Here is an 18,316-nt window from a genome sequence, read left to right as displayed (position 1 = left end):
GATGCCAGTTTCCATGCATTGCCTTCGAAAACAAAATAGCATCATTCAATAAGCATATACAAAGAGCCATGCAGAGATACACAGCTACGACTCCACGCAATCCGGCACATTCAATCCACCCTTCTCCGCTTTTCCCTATGCTCCCCATGCGCCTCTGCCTCTCGCTCTCTCGACCGCCGCCTCTCTCTTCTTGGCTCTTCGTCCCACCACCGCTCTCGCCTAGGCGGCGTCCTTGATCGTGAGCGGGTATACGACCTGCGTTGCGCACGCGTCTCATGATTCCTCTCGCGATATCGCTCTCGGTCATCTCCTCTCCGCCTGTCGCGGCCATCCCCGTCCGCCCTCCTAGCGTCTTTATATGTACCACGGTCTCGCTCATGATTTCGATCGCGATCTCTGTCCTGCCACGATTCTCGGCCATCGTCTTGTGCCTTGCCCTTACCCTCATCTATGCGTGGTCGTGCGCCCCATTGTCGTGTTCCAGGCGCCGTGCCGTTCGCGCCAGTGCCTATACGGCCTGGGGGAAAGTCTTTGTTTTGCGGACAATCTATGCGAAGGGCAGGTATGCGTGAGTACGCATATAATCAGGGTAAAAACGTCAACATGATAGACGAAACATGTGGATGTCATCGAACGGAATCAAAAGCAAGCAATATTGAAAGGAGAGAAAGAACATGCATATCCGATTGCGCACCTTTCTTCATATGTGGCCCGCCACACAAGAAACACCCCGCGCCAGTAGTTCCACCTGCAGCCACAGGGGCAGCACCCCCAAAACCACCCGCTGCTACGGTTGTGTCCTGGTCCAGCAAGTGCGTGTACTTCGTGCGCCCCCGCTTGCCAAAATTCTTCACCTGCATGACTTTTGGGAGCACGGAAACATCGAGAGTGGACTCTGTCGCCTCTGTGAAGTCGTGGCGTGTAAGAATCTCTTCGTCCTAAAATCAGCAGCAATTGCACAAATGGTGAAAGGTTATTCGTTTAGAACAAGATGCAACGGGACAGAAGATTCAACGCACCTGGTGGAACGCGCCCTTGTGCCAGTACTTCTGCAGGAACTTCTGCTGCCCCTTTGGTTTCTCCTTGCGGCTTTTCTCCGCATGCTCCATGTCTTCACGCAGACGCTGCTCCTCGGGAAGCGCCCTCCGTCGCTCGATCTCCTCTCGCTCGAGTTCGCGGGCAATCGCAGCCTCCTTGTCGCGTTTGATGCGCGCGAGTTCGCGCAGACGCCAGGCCTCAAACTCGCCAGAGGGATCGAGCCCGTCGGTGTCGTCAACATCCGGTATTTCGGCTTCTTTTTCTTCTGTTGAAGAGGGAGACGTGACATGGAGACAATGGTAGAAAGAGAAGAAAGACAGTTAGATAGTTAAGCTGGCCAATATACGAGACGCACTTTCTGCGAGTTCACGCCGGATGCTCTCGGCAACCATGTCATGGCTCTGCTTCTTGCGCTCCTCCGCCTCACGCTCCTTCCGCTGCAGTGCCTCCTCCGTGTCTTCTGCGAGGGCCTGCATTTCTGCCACCGTCGCTCGTGCACGTCTGGCCGAACAAGTGCGTGTATGCGTCAGTCGACGTGGGAGGGAGGAACGGATTAAGACGCACTTGGGTACGAATACAGGCCGGAACTGTGGTTTTGGTTGTTCCTCTTCAGACTCTTCTTCCTCAGAGGATTCGGACTCCTCGCTAGACTAGAGCATGAGAACAGTTAGTCGAAACAAGTGTGAGAGTGCTGGAAGTACCTCTTCACCCGCATCCTCTCCCTCTTCTTCTTCCTCTGCTCATACTGAGCTGTGGTTTTAGATGAACTGAGACTGCGTACACACCTTGCTCGAGCTCAGCCTCCGTTCGCCCGACCTCCTCTCTACCCGCGACGATCACACGTCCCTCCTTCGAGATGTTCACGTCCCGTAATGCGACATTCATCGCCCTCCCACCTGTCTTCCCAACGTCTTTTGCGCGTACATCCAGTCTTGCTTCCTCTTCCTCTTCCTCTTCTCCCACATCGCGGATCATGACATCGCCCTCTTCCTCGGGCACCTCCTGGGCCTCAGCATCGTAGTCCTCGTCGTCGTCGGAGGGTTCCTCTCCCGCGCCCTTTGGTGCCTTTCCCTTCCAGTATCGGCCAGCGGGGCGGGGGAGACGGGGGGCGGGCTTTCGTCTTGCGGTAGTGGCGGACATGATCAAAACGAGTGCGCGGTGGCTGCGAGCGCCAAAATGCGCTTTCTCGCAATTTACTTTCGCTATATGAGCCAGTTTATATCGGTGAGACAGGACGCGAGGCCACCTCTTCTCTCCGAATATTGAAACCAAACTGAGAGACGAGCCCGGATTATTATGGAATCCAGACGTCGGTAAGATAGGTTATGCATGGAATTCTGCGGCTCCTTAGTCTTATTTAGGTAGGCGTCGTAGTTCAGAAGAAAGGCTGTGTGCTTCACTAGCATCACTCCTTCAACCTTGCCCACATTCTCGCCCATTGCACATAAAGTCTCAAAGAATCCTTTTGTCGATATATAATATCTCCAATGCTTCTCCGTCTCAGATATTTGGATCCGCCTTTGCTGAAATCAGGTTCGTTCGCCCCAGGTCTGTGCCAAGACACAGTGGAGTGAGGGGTGCGGACGCAGTGCCAAAGATGGCATACTGATGAGCGGAAGCAGGGAGGTATCCAGCCGTCTAGCCTCTTAACTACACATCAGAGCTCTAGAATCATATGGGTGTGTATCCAGTAGCTCCTGAACATACCACCGCTGACGAAGCGGAAGGCATGCATATTTGCACATTAGGGAGAGTACACACGAGTGGATTGAATATACCACCATCTGTCTGATGCGAGAAAAAATCACCGGCATTTGGCAACTTTGGTCGCCTCTTCTCCCCGCTGCGCACCGTCAATGCACTTCTAAATTGTATGTAAACCGCTTCCATGTGGCTACTATGGTCCATGAAGCACCCATCATCCCCTGTTCTCTTCCGCTCCAACTTGGAATTTACCCGCTTGGAGCACCATATAAACCCGCCGAAAACAGATCTTCGACCCTGTCCTCCTTCCGTCCTACCTCCTTACAAATTTCGCTATCGTCATGAAGCTCATCAGTCACCTCAGCTCGATCGCTCTCCTCGCCGCTGTGAAATTCGCCCTTGCGCAGAATGAGACTTTCCTGGCCGGATTGTTGAGCACGCTCAACGAGACGGGCGCCAGCTCTCTCTCCGGCCTTGCTTCCCAGCTCAATTCATCTGATCAAGGTCGCTCTCTCCTCACCGCGCTCTCTAACGGGGACCCTTATGCATTGTTCGCTCCGAATGATACTGCTTGTGAGCAAGTAGTTCATTTTGGACTTCTGCATCAACTGAATTCTGTCAGTCTCCAATGCGCCCTCTAGTGCATTTACAAACATAGACAACTTCATTGCATACCATCTCGTAACCGGTAATTTCAGCGGAGTCAATACTAGTTATGCGAACACTACTCTTGGCCGTACCTTCCTCAACGACTCGCAACTCGTTCAGCTCGAAGGCAATCAGAGTCAAGTGCTTGCCTGGGCATTTCGTACAGATCACGTTACTGTCTTGAACCAGCCGTAAATTAGTCTATCTCATGCGAGGCCGGAGCTGATTAGATGCTCATCAGAATGGATACCATTGTTACGAATACCACGAGCTTCGGCAACATTACCATCAACGTCATTGACCACATCCTCACTTTCCCCGGAACCTTCGAGCAGACCGTTGCTTCAAACAACGACGCATTCGGCGGAATCAGCTCAGCGTTGGGCAATGTGAGCGCTCCATTCTTCAACGCATCAACCGGACAGACGACCAACACATCGGTGTTCTCCGTCGTCAACAATGGGCTACACGGTTTCACGCTGTTTGCGCCCAATTCAACCGCTGTTGCTGCGATAGCGTCCGACTTGGCCAGCCTTGAGAGTAACACCACGCTACTTGAGATTGTTCTAAAAAACCATGTGCGCATCCATTCCATAAAGCAGTCCTTGCAGCTCATGGTTCATAGTTGATCAACGGGACAAGTGCCTACTCGCCCGAGCTCGTTGGGACGAACTTCACGTCCGCGTCGGGTGAGGTGTTCTCGTCCAGCATCAACTCTACTGGGCAGTATGTGACGAGTGGCGGGCAGACTGCGCTCATCGTCCAGCCTGATGTGCTCCTCAGCAATGGTGTCGTGCACGTCATCGACCGCGTCCTCCTCAACACCAACGAGGACGCTGGCGCGGCAAGCTCAGCGTGCGTCTCCTTTCTCTGTTTCGTTGAGCAGGAGCTGATTGATTGATTTGTTCGCGCAGTGCGGCGTCGGCCACATCTGCAGCAACTCAGAGCACGACAGAGACGCGTCCCATTGGCTTCGCGCAGACTGCTTCGCTCGCAGCTGCATCTGGCGCAACAACTGAAACAGCCTCTTCATCGACGGGCTCCACATCGACAGGCTCTGCATCGACAGGCTCTACATCGACGGGTTCTACATCGACAGGTTCTACATCGACGAGTTCTACCTCTACGACGACAGGCTCCACAAATACAGGTTCCACAACTGCAGGTTCCACGACGTCAGGCTCCACAACAACTGGTTCTACAACAACTTCCGCGAGCGCGGGCGCAAGAGCATTTTCGCCTTATCTAGCGCAGATCGTTAGTATAAGTACCACGCTAGTTGGCGTAATGATGGGAGGGATTTTTACGGTGGCTTGAGGTAAGATAGGAGCTGGTTTGACTAGAACTTTCATCCTTATATTAGCCTGTATCGCGACCTTGTATTTCATGCATCTTTATCACCACTGTACTTGATGGACAAAATAAATGCACCACGCTAGGTTTTGGAAAAATCTGGGTAAGCAAACAATATGAATGACAGAATCCGACTGCGAGTACAAGTCAATGGAAAACGAGTCGGGAATCGCGGATGGTTACAGTACAAGACGGCGCCTCCCCATACTACATTGTCCAGCATGTTCTACCCCATCTTTACCATCAGCAGGTACCGCACACGGATCTGCGACGGGTCATACACGATGTACTGGGATTCGCACGACGCAATTAGCACGACGGCATCTCGCCCCAGCATGCAACAGCAGGCGAACGCACCTCGTTATACTGCAGTCTCGCCTGCGCGTCGGCGCCTTCCTGCCCGGGCCCCTTGGGCATGTGAACACCTCTGAGAGCGTCATTTTCTAGAGCGGCTCCGGCGTCCTGCCACGCTGCTGGCTGAGTGCGGCCGAGGCCTTTCGTGCATCTGCAGGGACTTTTCAGTTCTCAATCCTTATTATGGGTAGAGGAGGGTGACGGAGAGTGCAGTCACGCTTGAGAAGAGGTGCGATCATGGCAAAGGGAGAGACAACAAGGAGACGGATGTAGTGAGATTTTCAGCGTGCTGACCTCTTTTCCGCCTGCTTGCATGCGGTGCCAGCCTCGTAATCGCTGTTATGTAGCTCGAAGAACGGTTTCGCAGCGACCTCGCAAAGAAGAAGCAGGCCCGTGTTATCGCTTAAACTATCCACAATGCGTGACGTGAGTTCACCGAGGATGTACAATAAGAGACGTACTATGCGTGGCAGTAGTTCGCAGACTGCACACAACAGAGGTAAATTACTTGTGAGAGAGTATCGATCTAGGTGTACTTACTTTAGACATCATCTGGGCGGAAAATTAATATGAATAAGATATACTTGTGAGTAATGGTTATGATAACTTACATCCGCAAAATAGACACCCTTGCCGAACATGTATCCTGCAAAAACATAAGGAAATTGCGTCGGAGCTTGGGCACAGAGGCATACCAGAAACAGGCGCTGAAAATCATTGCTTTCAGCCAAGCATAAGACGCTGAATTAATATGCTTACCTTCCGGAGGTGCGATGCGCAGACCCTGCTTGAGGATACCTGAGATACTACGGTGAGATGTCGGCTGTGCATGAACTGGCACAAGCTGCAGTACCTGCGAAGTTGGTAGTCCGGGAGCCGTGCCACAATAACAATCGGTCTCCGTCTCCAAGCTTGTCATGCCCAGCTTTCATCCAAGCGTCCGTCTCCTCTTGTCTGTTATCGACACACGAATTGAGTTTATAATACAACAGACACATGCTATATAAGAGAAAGCGCGCACCTCTCGACACGGAACGCGTGCTGCACCTGCACTTGGTAGTGTCGGTGTGTCGCCCCGTGCGTATCGCGGGCATAGGTCTGCAGTACGTCGAACTCCTTGCTGCTCTGTGCGATGGAAGACATATTGGTGAGACGTAGAGAAAGAAAGTTGGCGTCCATCGGGTTGACGGGCTCTCCTTGGTCATTTCGCGGTATGGCAGAGGATATAATTTTCGAGGCCACTTCCTGCAGCACAATTCATAAGAAATAATGCCTGCCGTGGACAACGAGAAATCACAGACCATATCACCGAGTGCGTCGACCAGGTCGAGTTCCTTAGGGATGTTTAATCATAATTTAGATTGTATATTGTGGTGGAAAAGGGTCAACGTACCTTCTTCAACAATTCTAAATTGTCGATGACGGTAGGTCTATTTCTCCCAAATGCATGGGGAATAATCCTAATAGACTTCCATTAGCTCCGGAAAGCTATATTGAAATGAAATTGCACTCACGAATAGTACCGTCCTGTGAGCTCTGCAGTCGCAGATTGAAAACCCCCGTACTGCGTAGCAGTATCGCCGTTAGGTTGACTGAGCACTTCCGATAGCGCCTTCACAACGAACGATCAATTTCGAAAAAAAAATTCACGTATTCAACAGGTGAGCTCACTTTGAGCGCAGAGAATCCATTGAGAATTGTCGACTTCGCAAGTTTGCCTGTATCGCATGTAAGGGGCCGACAACAATACAAAGACGAATGCAACTGTACCAAGCGGGAGTTTGTTTGCGTCGTAGTTCATGGAGGACAGGTGAGCATCGATCAACCTTGCCGAAAGAGACTTGAATGCGGAATGAAATATCATCATAGATAAGACTTACTTTGCTGAGAAAATCAGTTTACACAGAGTCTGGAGATGATATGTTAAGTTGAAGATCAGAGTTTGAACGTCGACCGACCTGTATCTCTGTCGGCAAAGTAGAGTCGGGTATCTTCTCGACCTCTTGTTTTGAAGGGCCTTCACCCTCACCCTTATCCTCCTTCGACTCATCCTCATCTTCGAAGACACGCTCTGCATTTTTACAAGTCCATGCTAATAACTTCTCTTATGCTCTTAACGACCTACCGATCCACTGGTATTTTCCTGATCCCAATGACATTAACATCAGCAAGTAGAGATGTGAGATTGTTCAGTTGCACACCTTTCTTGGCGACCATACCATGCCTTTGCTCCCATGCAACAGAAGCTTTTGCTCTGAACTGTTTCTTGAACTCACTGATGGCGATAGTGGACATGAAAGGACCCTATGAGATTCGAACCCGTCAATTGACTTGGGATCGTCACACTCTGCATCTGCCCACCTTATTTTGTTGCTGCCCATTCTCGCCAACACGACCCCAGCGCGTGAATAACGTGCAGTTATCGATGTTTCCGACCGGGTGCAGTACTTGAATCACGTAGAATCTGAACAAACGTTAAGCAGACGGACCTACGGTATCGGAGCGCATATAGTCAGATACCCACTTGTTCGCGTTCTTCCCGACGTCTGTTTGATTAAGTGTTGCATCCCAGACGCCATCATCAGTAGCGAGCACCTGGTGGGTGTCTATGAATAGAGGGTCGTCAATCTGGGAACTCATATGTATCCAATATAACTCTCACCGACATAACCAGAACAAGGATCAACCGGTGCTGCACCTCTCTTAATGACGGTAACCTGCTCACGAACGTCAGCCTTGCTCGCAACGACGAGAATGCAGTGTCTCACCATCTTCGCCGGCGGGTCCTGTTGTACATTGTCCACAACTGCAGCCGCAGCTGTAGAGTCTGTCTTCGCTTTTTTGTTCTCAGGCTCTTCCTCCTTGTCTTCATCGTCTTCGGACGCATCACGAGCACGCTTCGCCTTCCCCTTACTCGCCGGGGCGCTCGCAGCAGATGCCTTGGAAGTAGGGGCCTTCGCTCTCGTGCTGGAACGCGTCGAGCGTGGTTTTAACGCGTCAGACACGTCGGCTGCTGTTACTTTCTTCCTGGGAGGCATTCTAGGTGGAGAGAAAGAGATGCGTTTGATGTGGGCCGGAGCGTGGATCGGTGCGTGGCTTTATACCGCGCCGCCTTGGCGCGCGTCAAAATGATCGTGGCGGGCGCAGGTCGGGAACTGCCCAAAGCGGAAATACCGCGCCCCGTCGGCTCCCCGCACCTGTCTCACGTCGACTCACCATCAAAGATGGCAGTGCCCGCCTAAACACGAGGACAACGAAACTCTACCCAGGGTACGCCACAATCAGAAACGTGTACGGCACTCAAACAACAGAGAATCCACCGTCTTCACACGATGTAGACGCAAGGAAATGTCTCTGCCAATGCAAGATACTGTTGAAAATGGTTGCTTCTTTGTTTCATGTCAGGTAGCATTGTGTGGCTAGTGCATCTCCATTATTTATGTGGCTGCAAATCACAAGGAATTCGCCCGAATGATATAAAGATCTATGTATTATAAATTTACGATGCCACGCCCAATCGAAATCCGCTTGCTGCTCTCAGTGAGCGTCGGAGTCAGGTCGGCCCCATTTCACGGTCCGCACAACCCCACCGTTCCAGTCCTGCACCCTTCTCTTCGCTAGAATGGAGAACGTGGATCTGTCCGTACCCACAAAACCGATCCCGCGAGATTGAGCCACCGCATCGAGAATGACCGGGTACCTACCGATGTGAGCCTAATCGCTGAGGAAAAGCCTCTAATGTGACTCACCAATTTCCGTGCAGCTCCACTGTGAGCTCACGTCGATGGTCCATCCTGGACCACCCAAGCTCCCGTACCGCGTCCCACCATGTCTCATCGGATTCATCACTGGTCATGATAACTTGCGTCGCGTTAATGTTGTGCTTAGTCTGCAACTCCTGTTGTACCTCAGACACGCGCCGCGCGAACACCTGGAGTGAAGGAAAACACTCGTCGCGTGGAACACCCCCGCACCACGTAGAGAAGTCACCTCGACGAGCGTGGACTGTAATGTACTGGGCGCGTCATATGATTAATATGGTCAAATACAAAGCAGAAATCATACCGGAGGAATGCTGTCACCCTCAGGCACATTTAGCGTCCGGCGGAGGTATCCATCTGCAAGCTCTTCGAGGTGTCGCGTAAATTTGAAGTGCCGCAGAACAAATCTCCACGCCGGACTATAGTCGTGATCAATCTCATCTGGCTGCAAGCGAATGTCAAGGACTATAAACAGCGCGATATCAGATAGTCACACCTGTTGTCCGCATACATAGTATAAATAATCATAGCAGAGAAGCTGCTCGTCTGGAGATAGGATAGACCCTTTCTGCTCAGATGGGCGCGTTGGGTGCGCACCAGCATCTGCTAGCACAGCCGAACGCGTGTCAGGAAATGCAAGCCGAGCTATAGACCAGAACGACGAAGATGAGTCGTGTTGGAACCCCGGAATCAGCTTCACCCAGCCAGGTGCGCGGGTATACGATATATCTGCAGATCATCAGAAAGATCAGCATAGTGGCACGATTTGCTTGGGAGTGAAATGCATGCCTAGATTCAAAGCAACAGGTGTATAGCTCCCCCTCGGCTCGGTCGCCGCCATATTATCTACTTCCCATAGGTTCCAGCATCCCAGCTCATCTGGTTCATGGAGGGCGTGCGACAGATCAATATCCTTGATTTGGTGCCACTCTAAAACGGGCGTGTTTATGGCTCGTACGAGGCGAGAAAAATCGAATATATGCGAGACGTTGATTGGCATATTGCCTACCCCTATATGAGATGTGAACGGAGGTACTATGGGTATCCGCGAAGTGATAAGGGAGAGGTAGATTAAATTTCCCTGAGCTAAACTTGAGTACACGAAAATGTAAACAAACGATGTGCATACTATTGTGATGACGTCGTTGGCTGATGAAAAGATCATTAAGCGAAAAACGAGAATAAATTGAAAAAGAAGGTTACGCACTCCATCCTGCAGATAGCCAGGACGTCAAGTACTTAGAGTCGTTCCGCAAACTATCTGTTTTGACATGTTATAGCGAACTGGATTGAGACGATGACCAAACTACCTCGAAAATGCGCTGTCCGTGAGCCGGACAAAAAATTGCTAGCGTTCAGACGATCTAGAAGAACATCATCAAAGGGACTGGTTTCTAAATGTATGCGCCCGTCGATTGTGTTAGAAAATGTGACGGTACTTCTGTCGCTAGAATGCAGAGAGGTTTCCCAAAAGACCAGGACAGAGAAAGCAGTTACGACGACGAAGCCAGCTGTAAGAATAAAGCATTTTAAAGACAGCCTCGTGAGCCTGAGAGGAGTTGCAATCAGTTTTTCGTTCATCCTAGGACTTGACCAGGCTGAGAAAGGCCCTTGTCTGAAGAAATTCGATAGGAGGGGCTTCTTATACGAAATACCCAGACCTCAGCTGAATCATTCCCGCACCCTTAAGGGGTACCTTCCGACAAGACATGCGCAGCAGGAAAAATGGAAATCTCATCTGAGCTCCACCCGCACCTTAGTCCCAGAGGCAGGGCACTCTTGAAGACTTGGGACAACCACTCCCAAGTCCTTAATGTGATGCCGAACCTGAGCCAAGGATTATAGGGGTTCGAGTCGCTGAGAAGCTCTGTCTGGAATTCAGCGCCGAGCTTTACGGGTATAAGTGGTTTGACTTACACCTCTGTGTAAAAACCAGACATTTTTACGCGTTGTAGAATATCCGAGTCCTCGTAAGTCCTAGGTTCCGTTACAGACTGACGGCACCCGCTGTCGTGCGCGCGAAGTGCACCCGGCCGATCGGCGCGGTTCTCGACAGCCACATGCGTGGGAACTCTACAGATTGATTGGCGTCAAGCGGTACTCGTAACTTGGAATTGCGGTTATACGGGAATTACAGAGGTACTGAGTGTTCTTCTGAAGCCACCAATCAATTGTTACATGCAGCTATTGCACGAATCGGATCAAGTCAATATCTCCGTCTTCCAATAAATACTTGACTGAAGCTGAGAACAAGTGATGGCTCGCAGGTATGTACGTATTCCGTTCGAACATCCACATTCATGATTTCAACTCAATCAGAGTCCGTCGCAGCTGAGTCTCTCGAAAGCAGAAGAGATGTTCAATTTGTCGACTAAACTTAAGCAGATTTTCTATGCATGATGTCTGATCAATTGCAAGAGCTTGACGAATACTTGTCTGATCTCGCGTTGTCCTCTGTAATTATCTGAGTCCACGCATCCTGACATCTAACGACCCGCTTATGACTCTAGGACCCTACCTCGACTTTGTCGATACCTCTCCTTCGCCATCCGGGCCATGTCTGGTCCATCTGTCTATCATGACCAAAAATCGCACTTCCGTCTCCACTTAATACTTGCTACCGGATCACGCTAAAGTTACGGCCTTCAGGACATTTTAAAAGGCTACGTTGGCAAGAGCCTGATAGTGTCGCATTCTTTTGTGCAGTTGTTGACTCGAAACCATAGTCACCATGTTGATAAGTGGTTGGCCTCATAATCATCTCCCGATGACTTTGGTTTACAGACATGTATCTTGCGCTTATCTCCCGATGTTCTCATCTTGAGTCACATTCACATTTCACCAACGGTGAGGCTATTTTCATTATTCCTTTCTAGAAGGACACGATGACAATGCGACGATCTTGCCAATTATGTATGTTGATGCCACTCAAACAAACTGCATTCAAATCACATCCCCACCTACATCCCGCAAGACCAGCGGGCGCATTGTAGCGTCCCAATTTTGTGCCCAAGTTCCCCATTGCCAATCCTGTTCTCCTGCGATCGGCATTGGTCGCTGGAGGGAGGAGCGCAGAGTTTGCAAGACAGTCGATCGTTGAGATCCAAGCAAAGTCTAGATCCATATGCGCTTAGAGCCCAGCTGGTCAGCATCATCATTATGTGACACGGACCTCTAGTTGCGCTGCGAGTTGCTCAGCATTGTGGAATACCAACCCATTGACACCCTCCTTAACGAGCTCGTCAAGGCTAAATTCACGACATCCCTCAGTATTGTAGCTAGAACCGGTATTTGAGACTATGAGCTGACCAAGCAAATCCGAGCGCGCACACCGGCAGTCCACAGCCAAACATATCCACAACCTTCATAGGTAAATCCAGCGCAGAAGAACTTGAATGGAGGGAGATGCCCAGGTCGGCCGAACCTGCGAGGCGATTTCAATTAGAGTCCACACCCATGCGAGCAGGACATACCTAACAGGAGTGGATAGTCCTCCGCCTCGAGCCAGAGACTTATACAGCGTACGAAGCGCCAGGGCTCTCCTCCATTCGCACCGCTCTGCATCTGACCGACCTTGCGCATGTATTGATCACGCAGCGGACCCTTACCCGTCACGATAGCGAGCAGCTTCGGCAGATGAGGCGCATCCGAGTCCGCATTCAAGACACTTGCGCGCTGCTCATACCGTGCGAGAGCATCGAGAAGGATACTGAAGTCCTCATCGGGCGTCCATGACGTGCTGGAGACTATCAGCGCGGGCCGGTCATCTCGGAGGGCAGGCATAGGTGCGAAATCTGCGGCAATGTCGTCCGATGGGCGCGCAGGATCAGAGTGAGGCGTAGAGGGCATCGCGGTGAAAGGCGTTGAATAAGGTGGTGTCGATTCCGGGAGAAACGAAGAAAGGACGGGAAGCGCGAGTCCTGACTGTAACCTCAGGAACAGCTCATGGGTCTCGCCTGGAGAAGCGCGGTGGAAATGCGCAGGTGGCCGGTCGTGGAGGACAACTTTATGGCCTCTGAGAGAATTAATACGATACGGGAACATACGTGGAAAGGTCATATAACGAGTGCTTACTTTAGGTGCCACTCTCGTACAAGAAAGTCTCGCATTGCATGAGTAACAAATAAATGTGCGTACGCTGACCGTCCGAAGTACGCTTCAAACCTAGAACGGAGAGTACGAGTGTCGATAATAAGCTGACAGCTCAACAAACACGATATGCTCACATCTTGGCGACTCGGACAAGTATATGCTGGTCGCCCAACTTCAGGGCGAGGATGCTATAGCCGAGGTTATGCCAGTCAATGATAACTTTACTGCCCCTCAGCTGGGCGACAAGCCAGACAAGCGCCAATGTTGGTATGCTTGGTGGGTTCTTTCTTTCGATACAGATGCAGTTTGGTCAAGGGGCCTGGTGTCAGACACTTGGTAGGGCATAACGCACCTGGACGATTATGAATTCTGGCGGATGCTCAATGCGCACTAGAAGTGTGTGGAGAATGCTGATGACTTGATGCAAGACTTTTCGGGGTGCAGAAATGATGAAAGGTAAGGATGACAGATATGCCGGCGGTGAAGAAAGGTAGAGGAAGTGAACGCGAGGGAGAGACATTAACGAGGGCACTGGTTTTGAGCCTATCCTTCATAGTTCTGTCTGTGAGGCGCATGCTGACGTCTGGGGTGTACTTACCGGCGTAACCTATGAGATACGTCTCGAAGTCATTCGTGGCAAAACTCTCTGCGTGGTACATCATACGCGGACTACGGCCTATGTCGCCCAGCACGAGGACAGCAACCGAGCGAAAGGCCGGTTGCTCCCGAGCTTTGAGGAAGAAGAACCATACGGCCCATAACAGAACGAGTACTGTGATGACAAGGCCGAGGGGGAAGACACCTTTGGCTGAGTCGCTCATCCTGCTGCCTTGCAAGTATGCTCTGTCCGAAGGACTGAGTCGTTGACTTGAAGATATAGAAGCGTTAGGAGATACATGCGGAATCAGTATCAACATAACTCACCACAATGGTCCACTAATAACGTGCACAGCAACCCTAATCACCTAGCTGGTTTCTCGGCCACACCCTCAGTCAGAGATGCAACCGGCAAGACACTTGCTGCTTCCGTGTGCAAGGTCCTGCAAGTTTGCACCAAGTGAATACAGCAGTGTCCGATTGAGGTCTTATGAGGTAAAGCAAAATGAAGGGTGGTATCGTTACGCTCAAGACTCGAAATATGCCGTCTGGCAGTACGACTTCAATAATCATTAGTGTGACGTAAAGCAACCTTAGCGCCGGTCAACGCCCACCGACAGGGCCTGGGTCACACCAAAATGTAGATTTAACACATCCTATAAGGTCATTCTCGCTCTCATGAAGGGAAACCATATGTACAAGGTACGATAGCAATGTTATCTAACGTATATCTACATGCGCAGCTTCTTCTCCATGTCGGCGTGAATGTCCAATGATTGCGCAGTCGCCGAAGCTGCAAGAGGTGTGAGTGACAAGAATGTAACGTGCAAGCACAGTACGTACAGGGCATCATAAAGTCTGCAGGCTCAAGAGTGTCGTCTCGGCCCATGAGAATATCTAGATGGACATTTGATTGATGCAACGCGGGCATATGTGGGTTCTGAATGTACCGCCGTTTAGAGATCTGGGGAAAGGGAAAACAGTAATACGTACATGCGCCACAATCTTACGCTCCATGAGTAGACGCATGGGCATATGGATACCGTACATTCCACGATTCAACGTAAGTTTGAGATTGTCTTGCGTCTCTTCCCACTAGATTTACGATCACAACACCGACGTACACAATAAGAAATATTGACGTACGTTCTCCAATCGCTCCTTAAGTCCACCTTTCGTTGAGACCTCTGCGACGATGGTACGAGGCCCATACCTGAAAGTATCATGCAGACCGAAGCTGTTCGCTGTTTCTTTGACAGAGGCCGATTTCGGCGCGGACGCGGGCACAATACGAAGGGATGGTTCCTACGATATTTCTTAGCAGAAGCTTGCGACCAGAGTTAACGGCGTACCATGGTGTTGAGATGCAAAGATGAAGTGGCTGCAAGCTGACGCGTTCAGCAATGCGTTTGCTGCTCTCCAAATTTGGCAAACCCGATCTCGAGCGCCTACTCACAGAGATCACTAGGTACTCAGATTTGCCGCTTGCACGAGCCGTTGCGGCGAGGGGAATCCACTAATATTTCTTTGGACCCGCGTAAGTAATAAAAATTGTCGAGATAAAGCTATCATCTTCGTACTGAACTGAATCGCTCAGGATACCGCAGACAAATGGCGACACCAGTGCGAACCTCCGAGGCCCAGCATCCCGTCGATCGCCCGGCGCGCACATTTACCCTCGCATCTCGGGCTTCTGAACTAGCGCAAGTACAGACTAATATCGTACGAGATGCCCTCGCTGAAAAATACCCATCGACTACCTTCCAAACTCTCTTTATGTCCACGGGTGGGGACAAGAACCAGTCGCAGGCATTGTACTTACTGGGAGGCAAGGCGCTCTGGACAAAAGAGCTCGAGGTCGCGTTGCGCGATGGCGAGGTAGATATGGTCGTCCACAGCTTCAAGGATGTACCCACAGAACTGCCGGAGGGATGCGACATCGCGGGGGTTATGGAGCGGGAGGATCCGGTCGACTCCCTGGTTGTCCGCAAAGACAAGCCATGGAAAAGCCTGGAGGAATTGCCGGATGGGAGTGTGGTGGGCACGAGCAGCGTGCGCAGAGTCGCGCAACTTATCCGTCAATTCCCAAAGCTGATATTCAAGGATGTCGTGCGTACTATTCTCAATCGTGATCTTGTTCACTCCCATTTATGCATTCTATATTGCACTAGCGTGGTAACTTGTATGTACAAAATTCGCTCTATGTCATTGATCTATGACCCAACTCTGCATCCAGAAATACACGAATCGCCAAGCTCGATGCACCAGATGGGCCGTACGCTGCCCTCATCCTCGCCAAAGCCGGCATGGTTCGACTTGGCTGGAGATCTCGAATCACAGCGGATCTCGGACCCCCTACATTGCTCCACGCAGTTTCGCAAGGTGCATTAGCAATCGAAATTCGCTCAGACGACGAAGTAGCACGCGCGTTGTGTGAGTCGTTGACACACTGGCGGACCAATTGGTCATGTCGCGCGGAGCGTGCATGTCTGCGCGTACTGGAGGGCGGTTGTAGTGTACCTGTCGGGGTGCATACCCAACTGAAGGGTAACCCAAGTGATCAAGGAGGGGTGCTGGCGATTTCGGGCTGCGTAACATCTCTGGACGGGACGCAACATGTAGAACAGACTATCAAGGAGGAAGTACGCTCGCTGTCAGAGGCTGAAGATGTTGGGAAACGTCTAGCACGAGCTCTCATGAGTGCGGGGGCGACAGGGATCTTGGATGAAATCAACAAAGACAGAGCAACGAAAATTGAACTAACCAAAAGGGAGGAGGGAACAAGCATTATGACAGCTGCTTGATTCACTAGCATATAAATAGTTTCCTCAAGGTGACTAGTATCGTCCTCAATGAAAATGTACATTATCAGAACAAAGAACACAACTCCAGCCCGCGTGTGTTATGGAAAGTGTTTCTTACAGTAATTGCGTTGCAAGGTGAACAAGAAGCACCAACCAACAGTAAACCACCGCAAGGAGTTCCTCTGCATCCCCACGAGCGCCTGCGATTCTCTTCATCGTATGCATGAGACGCAAGTGACTCTAAGGCAGGGATGGAAATGACATTGGGAAAAACGAGCGTGCGGCCGCGCCTTTATATAGCGCCGGTGTATTTGTACTTATTTTCTGCAGTGGCAGGGACGTTCGGCCTCCACACTTGTTGGGATCAACATACAGCTTGTTCTTGGACTCAACTGATATCCTCCGTTTGCTAGAACGCGTTTCTATTCCACATATTAGGGATTCTAATCTGACACTGCTTTCGAAAAATGGCTGTTTCAACGCGTCGATTACAAAAGGAGTTGATGGACATCAAGACGCAGGGCGCACCAGTAGGTTCGTGGCATTGACCTATCTACTCACACTGTCACTTGTAACTGGGCCTGCATGGACGTGCAGGTATCCAGCTGCTGAGCGCCGATGATCTCCAGACATGGTACCTTTCGCTTGAAATTCTAGGTGAGACAGTATATGCGGTGAGCCACTGGCGGTCTCTTCAGTACGCGTGGGCTATGCTGAACTTACATGGGATCCTCCAGGGCGAAAAATTCGCACTGAAGTTCCGCTTCGACAATTCATATCCCATATCTTCCCCCGCTGTGCAATTTGTAGTGGATGACACACATAAAGCACCTATTCATCCGGTATGCTTTCGAGAAAGCCATTCAGCTCATCCTATCTAAAATAATCTTAGCACGTGTATTCCAACGGTCATGTACGTGGTTGTTGAGATAGGATTTCCTGTTTCAACGTCTCTGATTTACCTTCGGTGCCCTTTGTGCGCGATCGTTACGATTCACCAGATCTGTGCATCTATACTGGGCAACGAGTGGTCGCCCGTGCTGACGGTTATAGCAGTATGTGTAACATTACAAAGTATGTTAGCATCATGCAAGGTGAGCACCTGGCCTTTACCTCTGTAGAACGAGATCTCATACTTTCTTCCACAGGCGAAAGAACTGTATGTGGGGCCAGGGTTCAAACTCGCGACGACGTGTCTGATATTGTGCTCTGGGTAGACCACCAGATAACGACCGCTATGTCCGGCATGCCCCGGAGAATCCAAAAAAGGTCGCTCTCTTTTCCGTCTTGTCCAATTCCTTACTCACGCATGACGCCTGGTGATAGACTCGGTTTGAATATCACGGTGCGTGGCAAACGTCTGCATCTCTTCCATTCTGTCTTTGATAAGGGCTACTTCCATACAGATGATACGTGAGTATTGACATCTCATGCATCAAGATCTGATCTGACGAGACATAACGTTAACAGTGTATGAAGCTATGCGAATATTCTAGATATCTAATAGTTCAGTTTTTGCACATTCTCACCGTTCTGAACCAGGTAATCTATGGAGGGACACTCCTAACTTGATTCTACCATACACACATTTCTTTTTCGAGATCGAGGCAAGAGTGTTCGTGGTATATGCAATCTGGGTTGCATTGACTATGTCTAGTTGTAAAGATAGCAGTGCTGTTCGGGATAGAATAGTGACACATTTAGGATGTAGTAGCCCTGAGGAAATCTCGAATATATGAAGCAAAATACGAGTGTATACACTTGTGACAATAAACCCAAGAGGCCCAAAATCCCCGAAAGACAGGTTCTCCAATATATCAGTGTAATACAAAAATGTCAGTATGCACCATATCAGTCTGAAACTAAACACCAATGGCAGTTATACCGCTTGTCGCCAATTGTCCACAATTCGCGTTATCATCGTTGCAACATCCACCGCAACTGTCCCCGCAATCACACCGCCCC

General features: G+C 50.5%; 7 protein-coding genes across 7 annotated transcripts; 3 read left to right on the top strand and 4 right to left on the bottom strand.

The window, feature by feature from the left end:
* Positions 1-110: 110 nt before the first annotated feature.
* Positions 111-2,178, bottom strand: FIBRA_01992 (uncharacterized protein; the record flags this gene model as incomplete). Its single annotated transcript, XM_012323860.1, has 7 exons — positions 111-547; positions 695-938; positions 1,020-1,303; positions 1,394-1,539; positions 1,603-1,688; positions 1,740-1,774; positions 1,824-2,178. The coding sequence occupies 7 exons, from the start codon at positions 2,176-2,178 to the stop codon at positions 111-113; spliced, it is 1,587 nt and encodes a 528-aa protein (XP_012179250.1).
* A 905-nt stretch (positions 2,179-3,083) lies between these two features.
* Positions 3,084-4,707, top strand: FIBRA_01991 (uncharacterized protein; the record flags this gene model as incomplete). Its single annotated transcript, XM_012323859.1, has 5 exons — positions 3,084-3,315; positions 3,365-3,581; positions 3,632-3,968; positions 4,016-4,245; positions 4,305-4,707. 5 exons carry the CDS (start codon positions 3,084-3,086, stop codon positions 4,705-4,707), a joined length of 1,419 nt encoding a protein of 472 aa, XP_012179249.1.
* A 345-nt stretch (positions 4,708-5,052) lies between these two features.
* Positions 5,053-8,135, bottom strand: FIBRA_01990 (uncharacterized protein; the record flags this gene model as incomplete). The annotated part of the gene is made up of 22 exons (XM_012323858.1): positions 5,053-5,248; positions 5,392-5,505; positions 5,559-5,581; positions 5,638-5,649; positions 5,709-5,743; positions 5,793-5,804; positions 5,857-5,895; positions 5,951-6,051; positions 6,119-6,342; positions 6,399-6,431; positions 6,491-6,557; positions 6,612-6,709; positions 6,769-6,815; positions 6,868-6,923; positions 6,978-7,006; positions 7,056-7,168; positions 7,223-7,240; positions 7,299-7,401; positions 7,459-7,561; positions 7,622-7,703; positions 7,760-7,814; positions 7,866-8,135. The coding sequence occupies 22 exons, from the start codon at positions 8,133-8,135 to the stop codon at positions 5,053-5,055; spliced, it is 1,830 nt and encodes a 609-aa protein (XP_012179248.1).
* Positions 8,136-8,634: 499 nt separating this feature from the next.
* FIBRA_01989 (uncharacterized protein) lies at positions 8,635-13,771 on the bottom strand (the record flags this gene model as incomplete). Its single annotated transcript, XM_012323857.1, has 12 exons — positions 8,635-8,797; positions 8,847-9,112; positions 9,163-9,303; positions 9,355-9,587; positions 11,819-11,972; positions 12,031-12,106; positions 12,168-12,282; positions 12,332-12,873; positions 12,933-13,022; positions 13,085-13,233; positions 13,303-13,493; positions 13,549-13,771. The coding sequence occupies 12 exons, from the start codon at positions 13,769-13,771 to the stop codon at positions 8,635-8,637; spliced, it is 2,343 nt and encodes a 780-aa protein (XP_012179247.1).
* Positions 13,772-14,278: 507 nt separating this feature from the next.
* Positions 14,279-15,194, bottom strand: FIBRA_01988 (uncharacterized protein; the record flags this gene model as incomplete). The annotated part of the gene is made up of 6 exons (XM_012323856.1): positions 14,279-14,340; positions 14,391-14,487; positions 14,541-14,642; positions 14,694-14,852; positions 14,900-14,928; positions 15,179-15,194. 6 exons carry the CDS (start codon positions 15,192-15,194, stop codon positions 14,279-14,281), a joined length of 465 nt encoding a protein of 154 aa, XP_012179246.1.
* Positions 15,195-15,323: 129 nt separating this feature from the next.
* Positions 15,324-16,351, top strand: FIBRA_01987 (uncharacterized protein; the record flags this gene model as incomplete). The annotated part of the gene is made up of 3 exons (XM_012323855.1): positions 15,324-15,656; positions 15,719-15,729; positions 15,784-16,351. 3 exons carry the CDS (start codon positions 15,324-15,326, stop codon positions 16,349-16,351), a joined length of 912 nt encoding a protein of 303 aa, XP_012179245.1.
* Positions 16,352-16,818: 467 nt separating this feature from the next.
* On the top strand, positions 16,819-17,674 carry FIBRA_01986 (uncharacterized protein; the record flags this gene model as incomplete). The annotated part of the gene is made up of 6 exons (XM_012323854.1): positions 16,819-16,885; positions 16,949-17,025; positions 17,089-17,193; positions 17,244-17,264; positions 17,500-17,510; positions 17,569-17,674. The coding sequence occupies 6 exons, from the start codon at positions 16,819-16,821 to the stop codon at positions 17,672-17,674; spliced, it is 387 nt and encodes a 128-aa protein (XP_012179244.1).
* Between the last annotated feature and the right edge of the window lie 642 nt (positions 17,675-18,316).

Source organism: Fibroporia radiculosa (genome assembly GCF_000313525.1).
Source record: "Fibroporia radiculosa TFFH 294 genomic supercontigs, scaffold1029, whole genome shotgun sequence".
NCBI lineage: Eukaryota > Fungi > Basidiomycota > Agaricomycetes > Polyporales > Fibroporiaceae > Fibroporia > Fibroporia radiculosa.
This window is presented reverse-complemented; position numbering and strand designations above follow the sequence as displayed.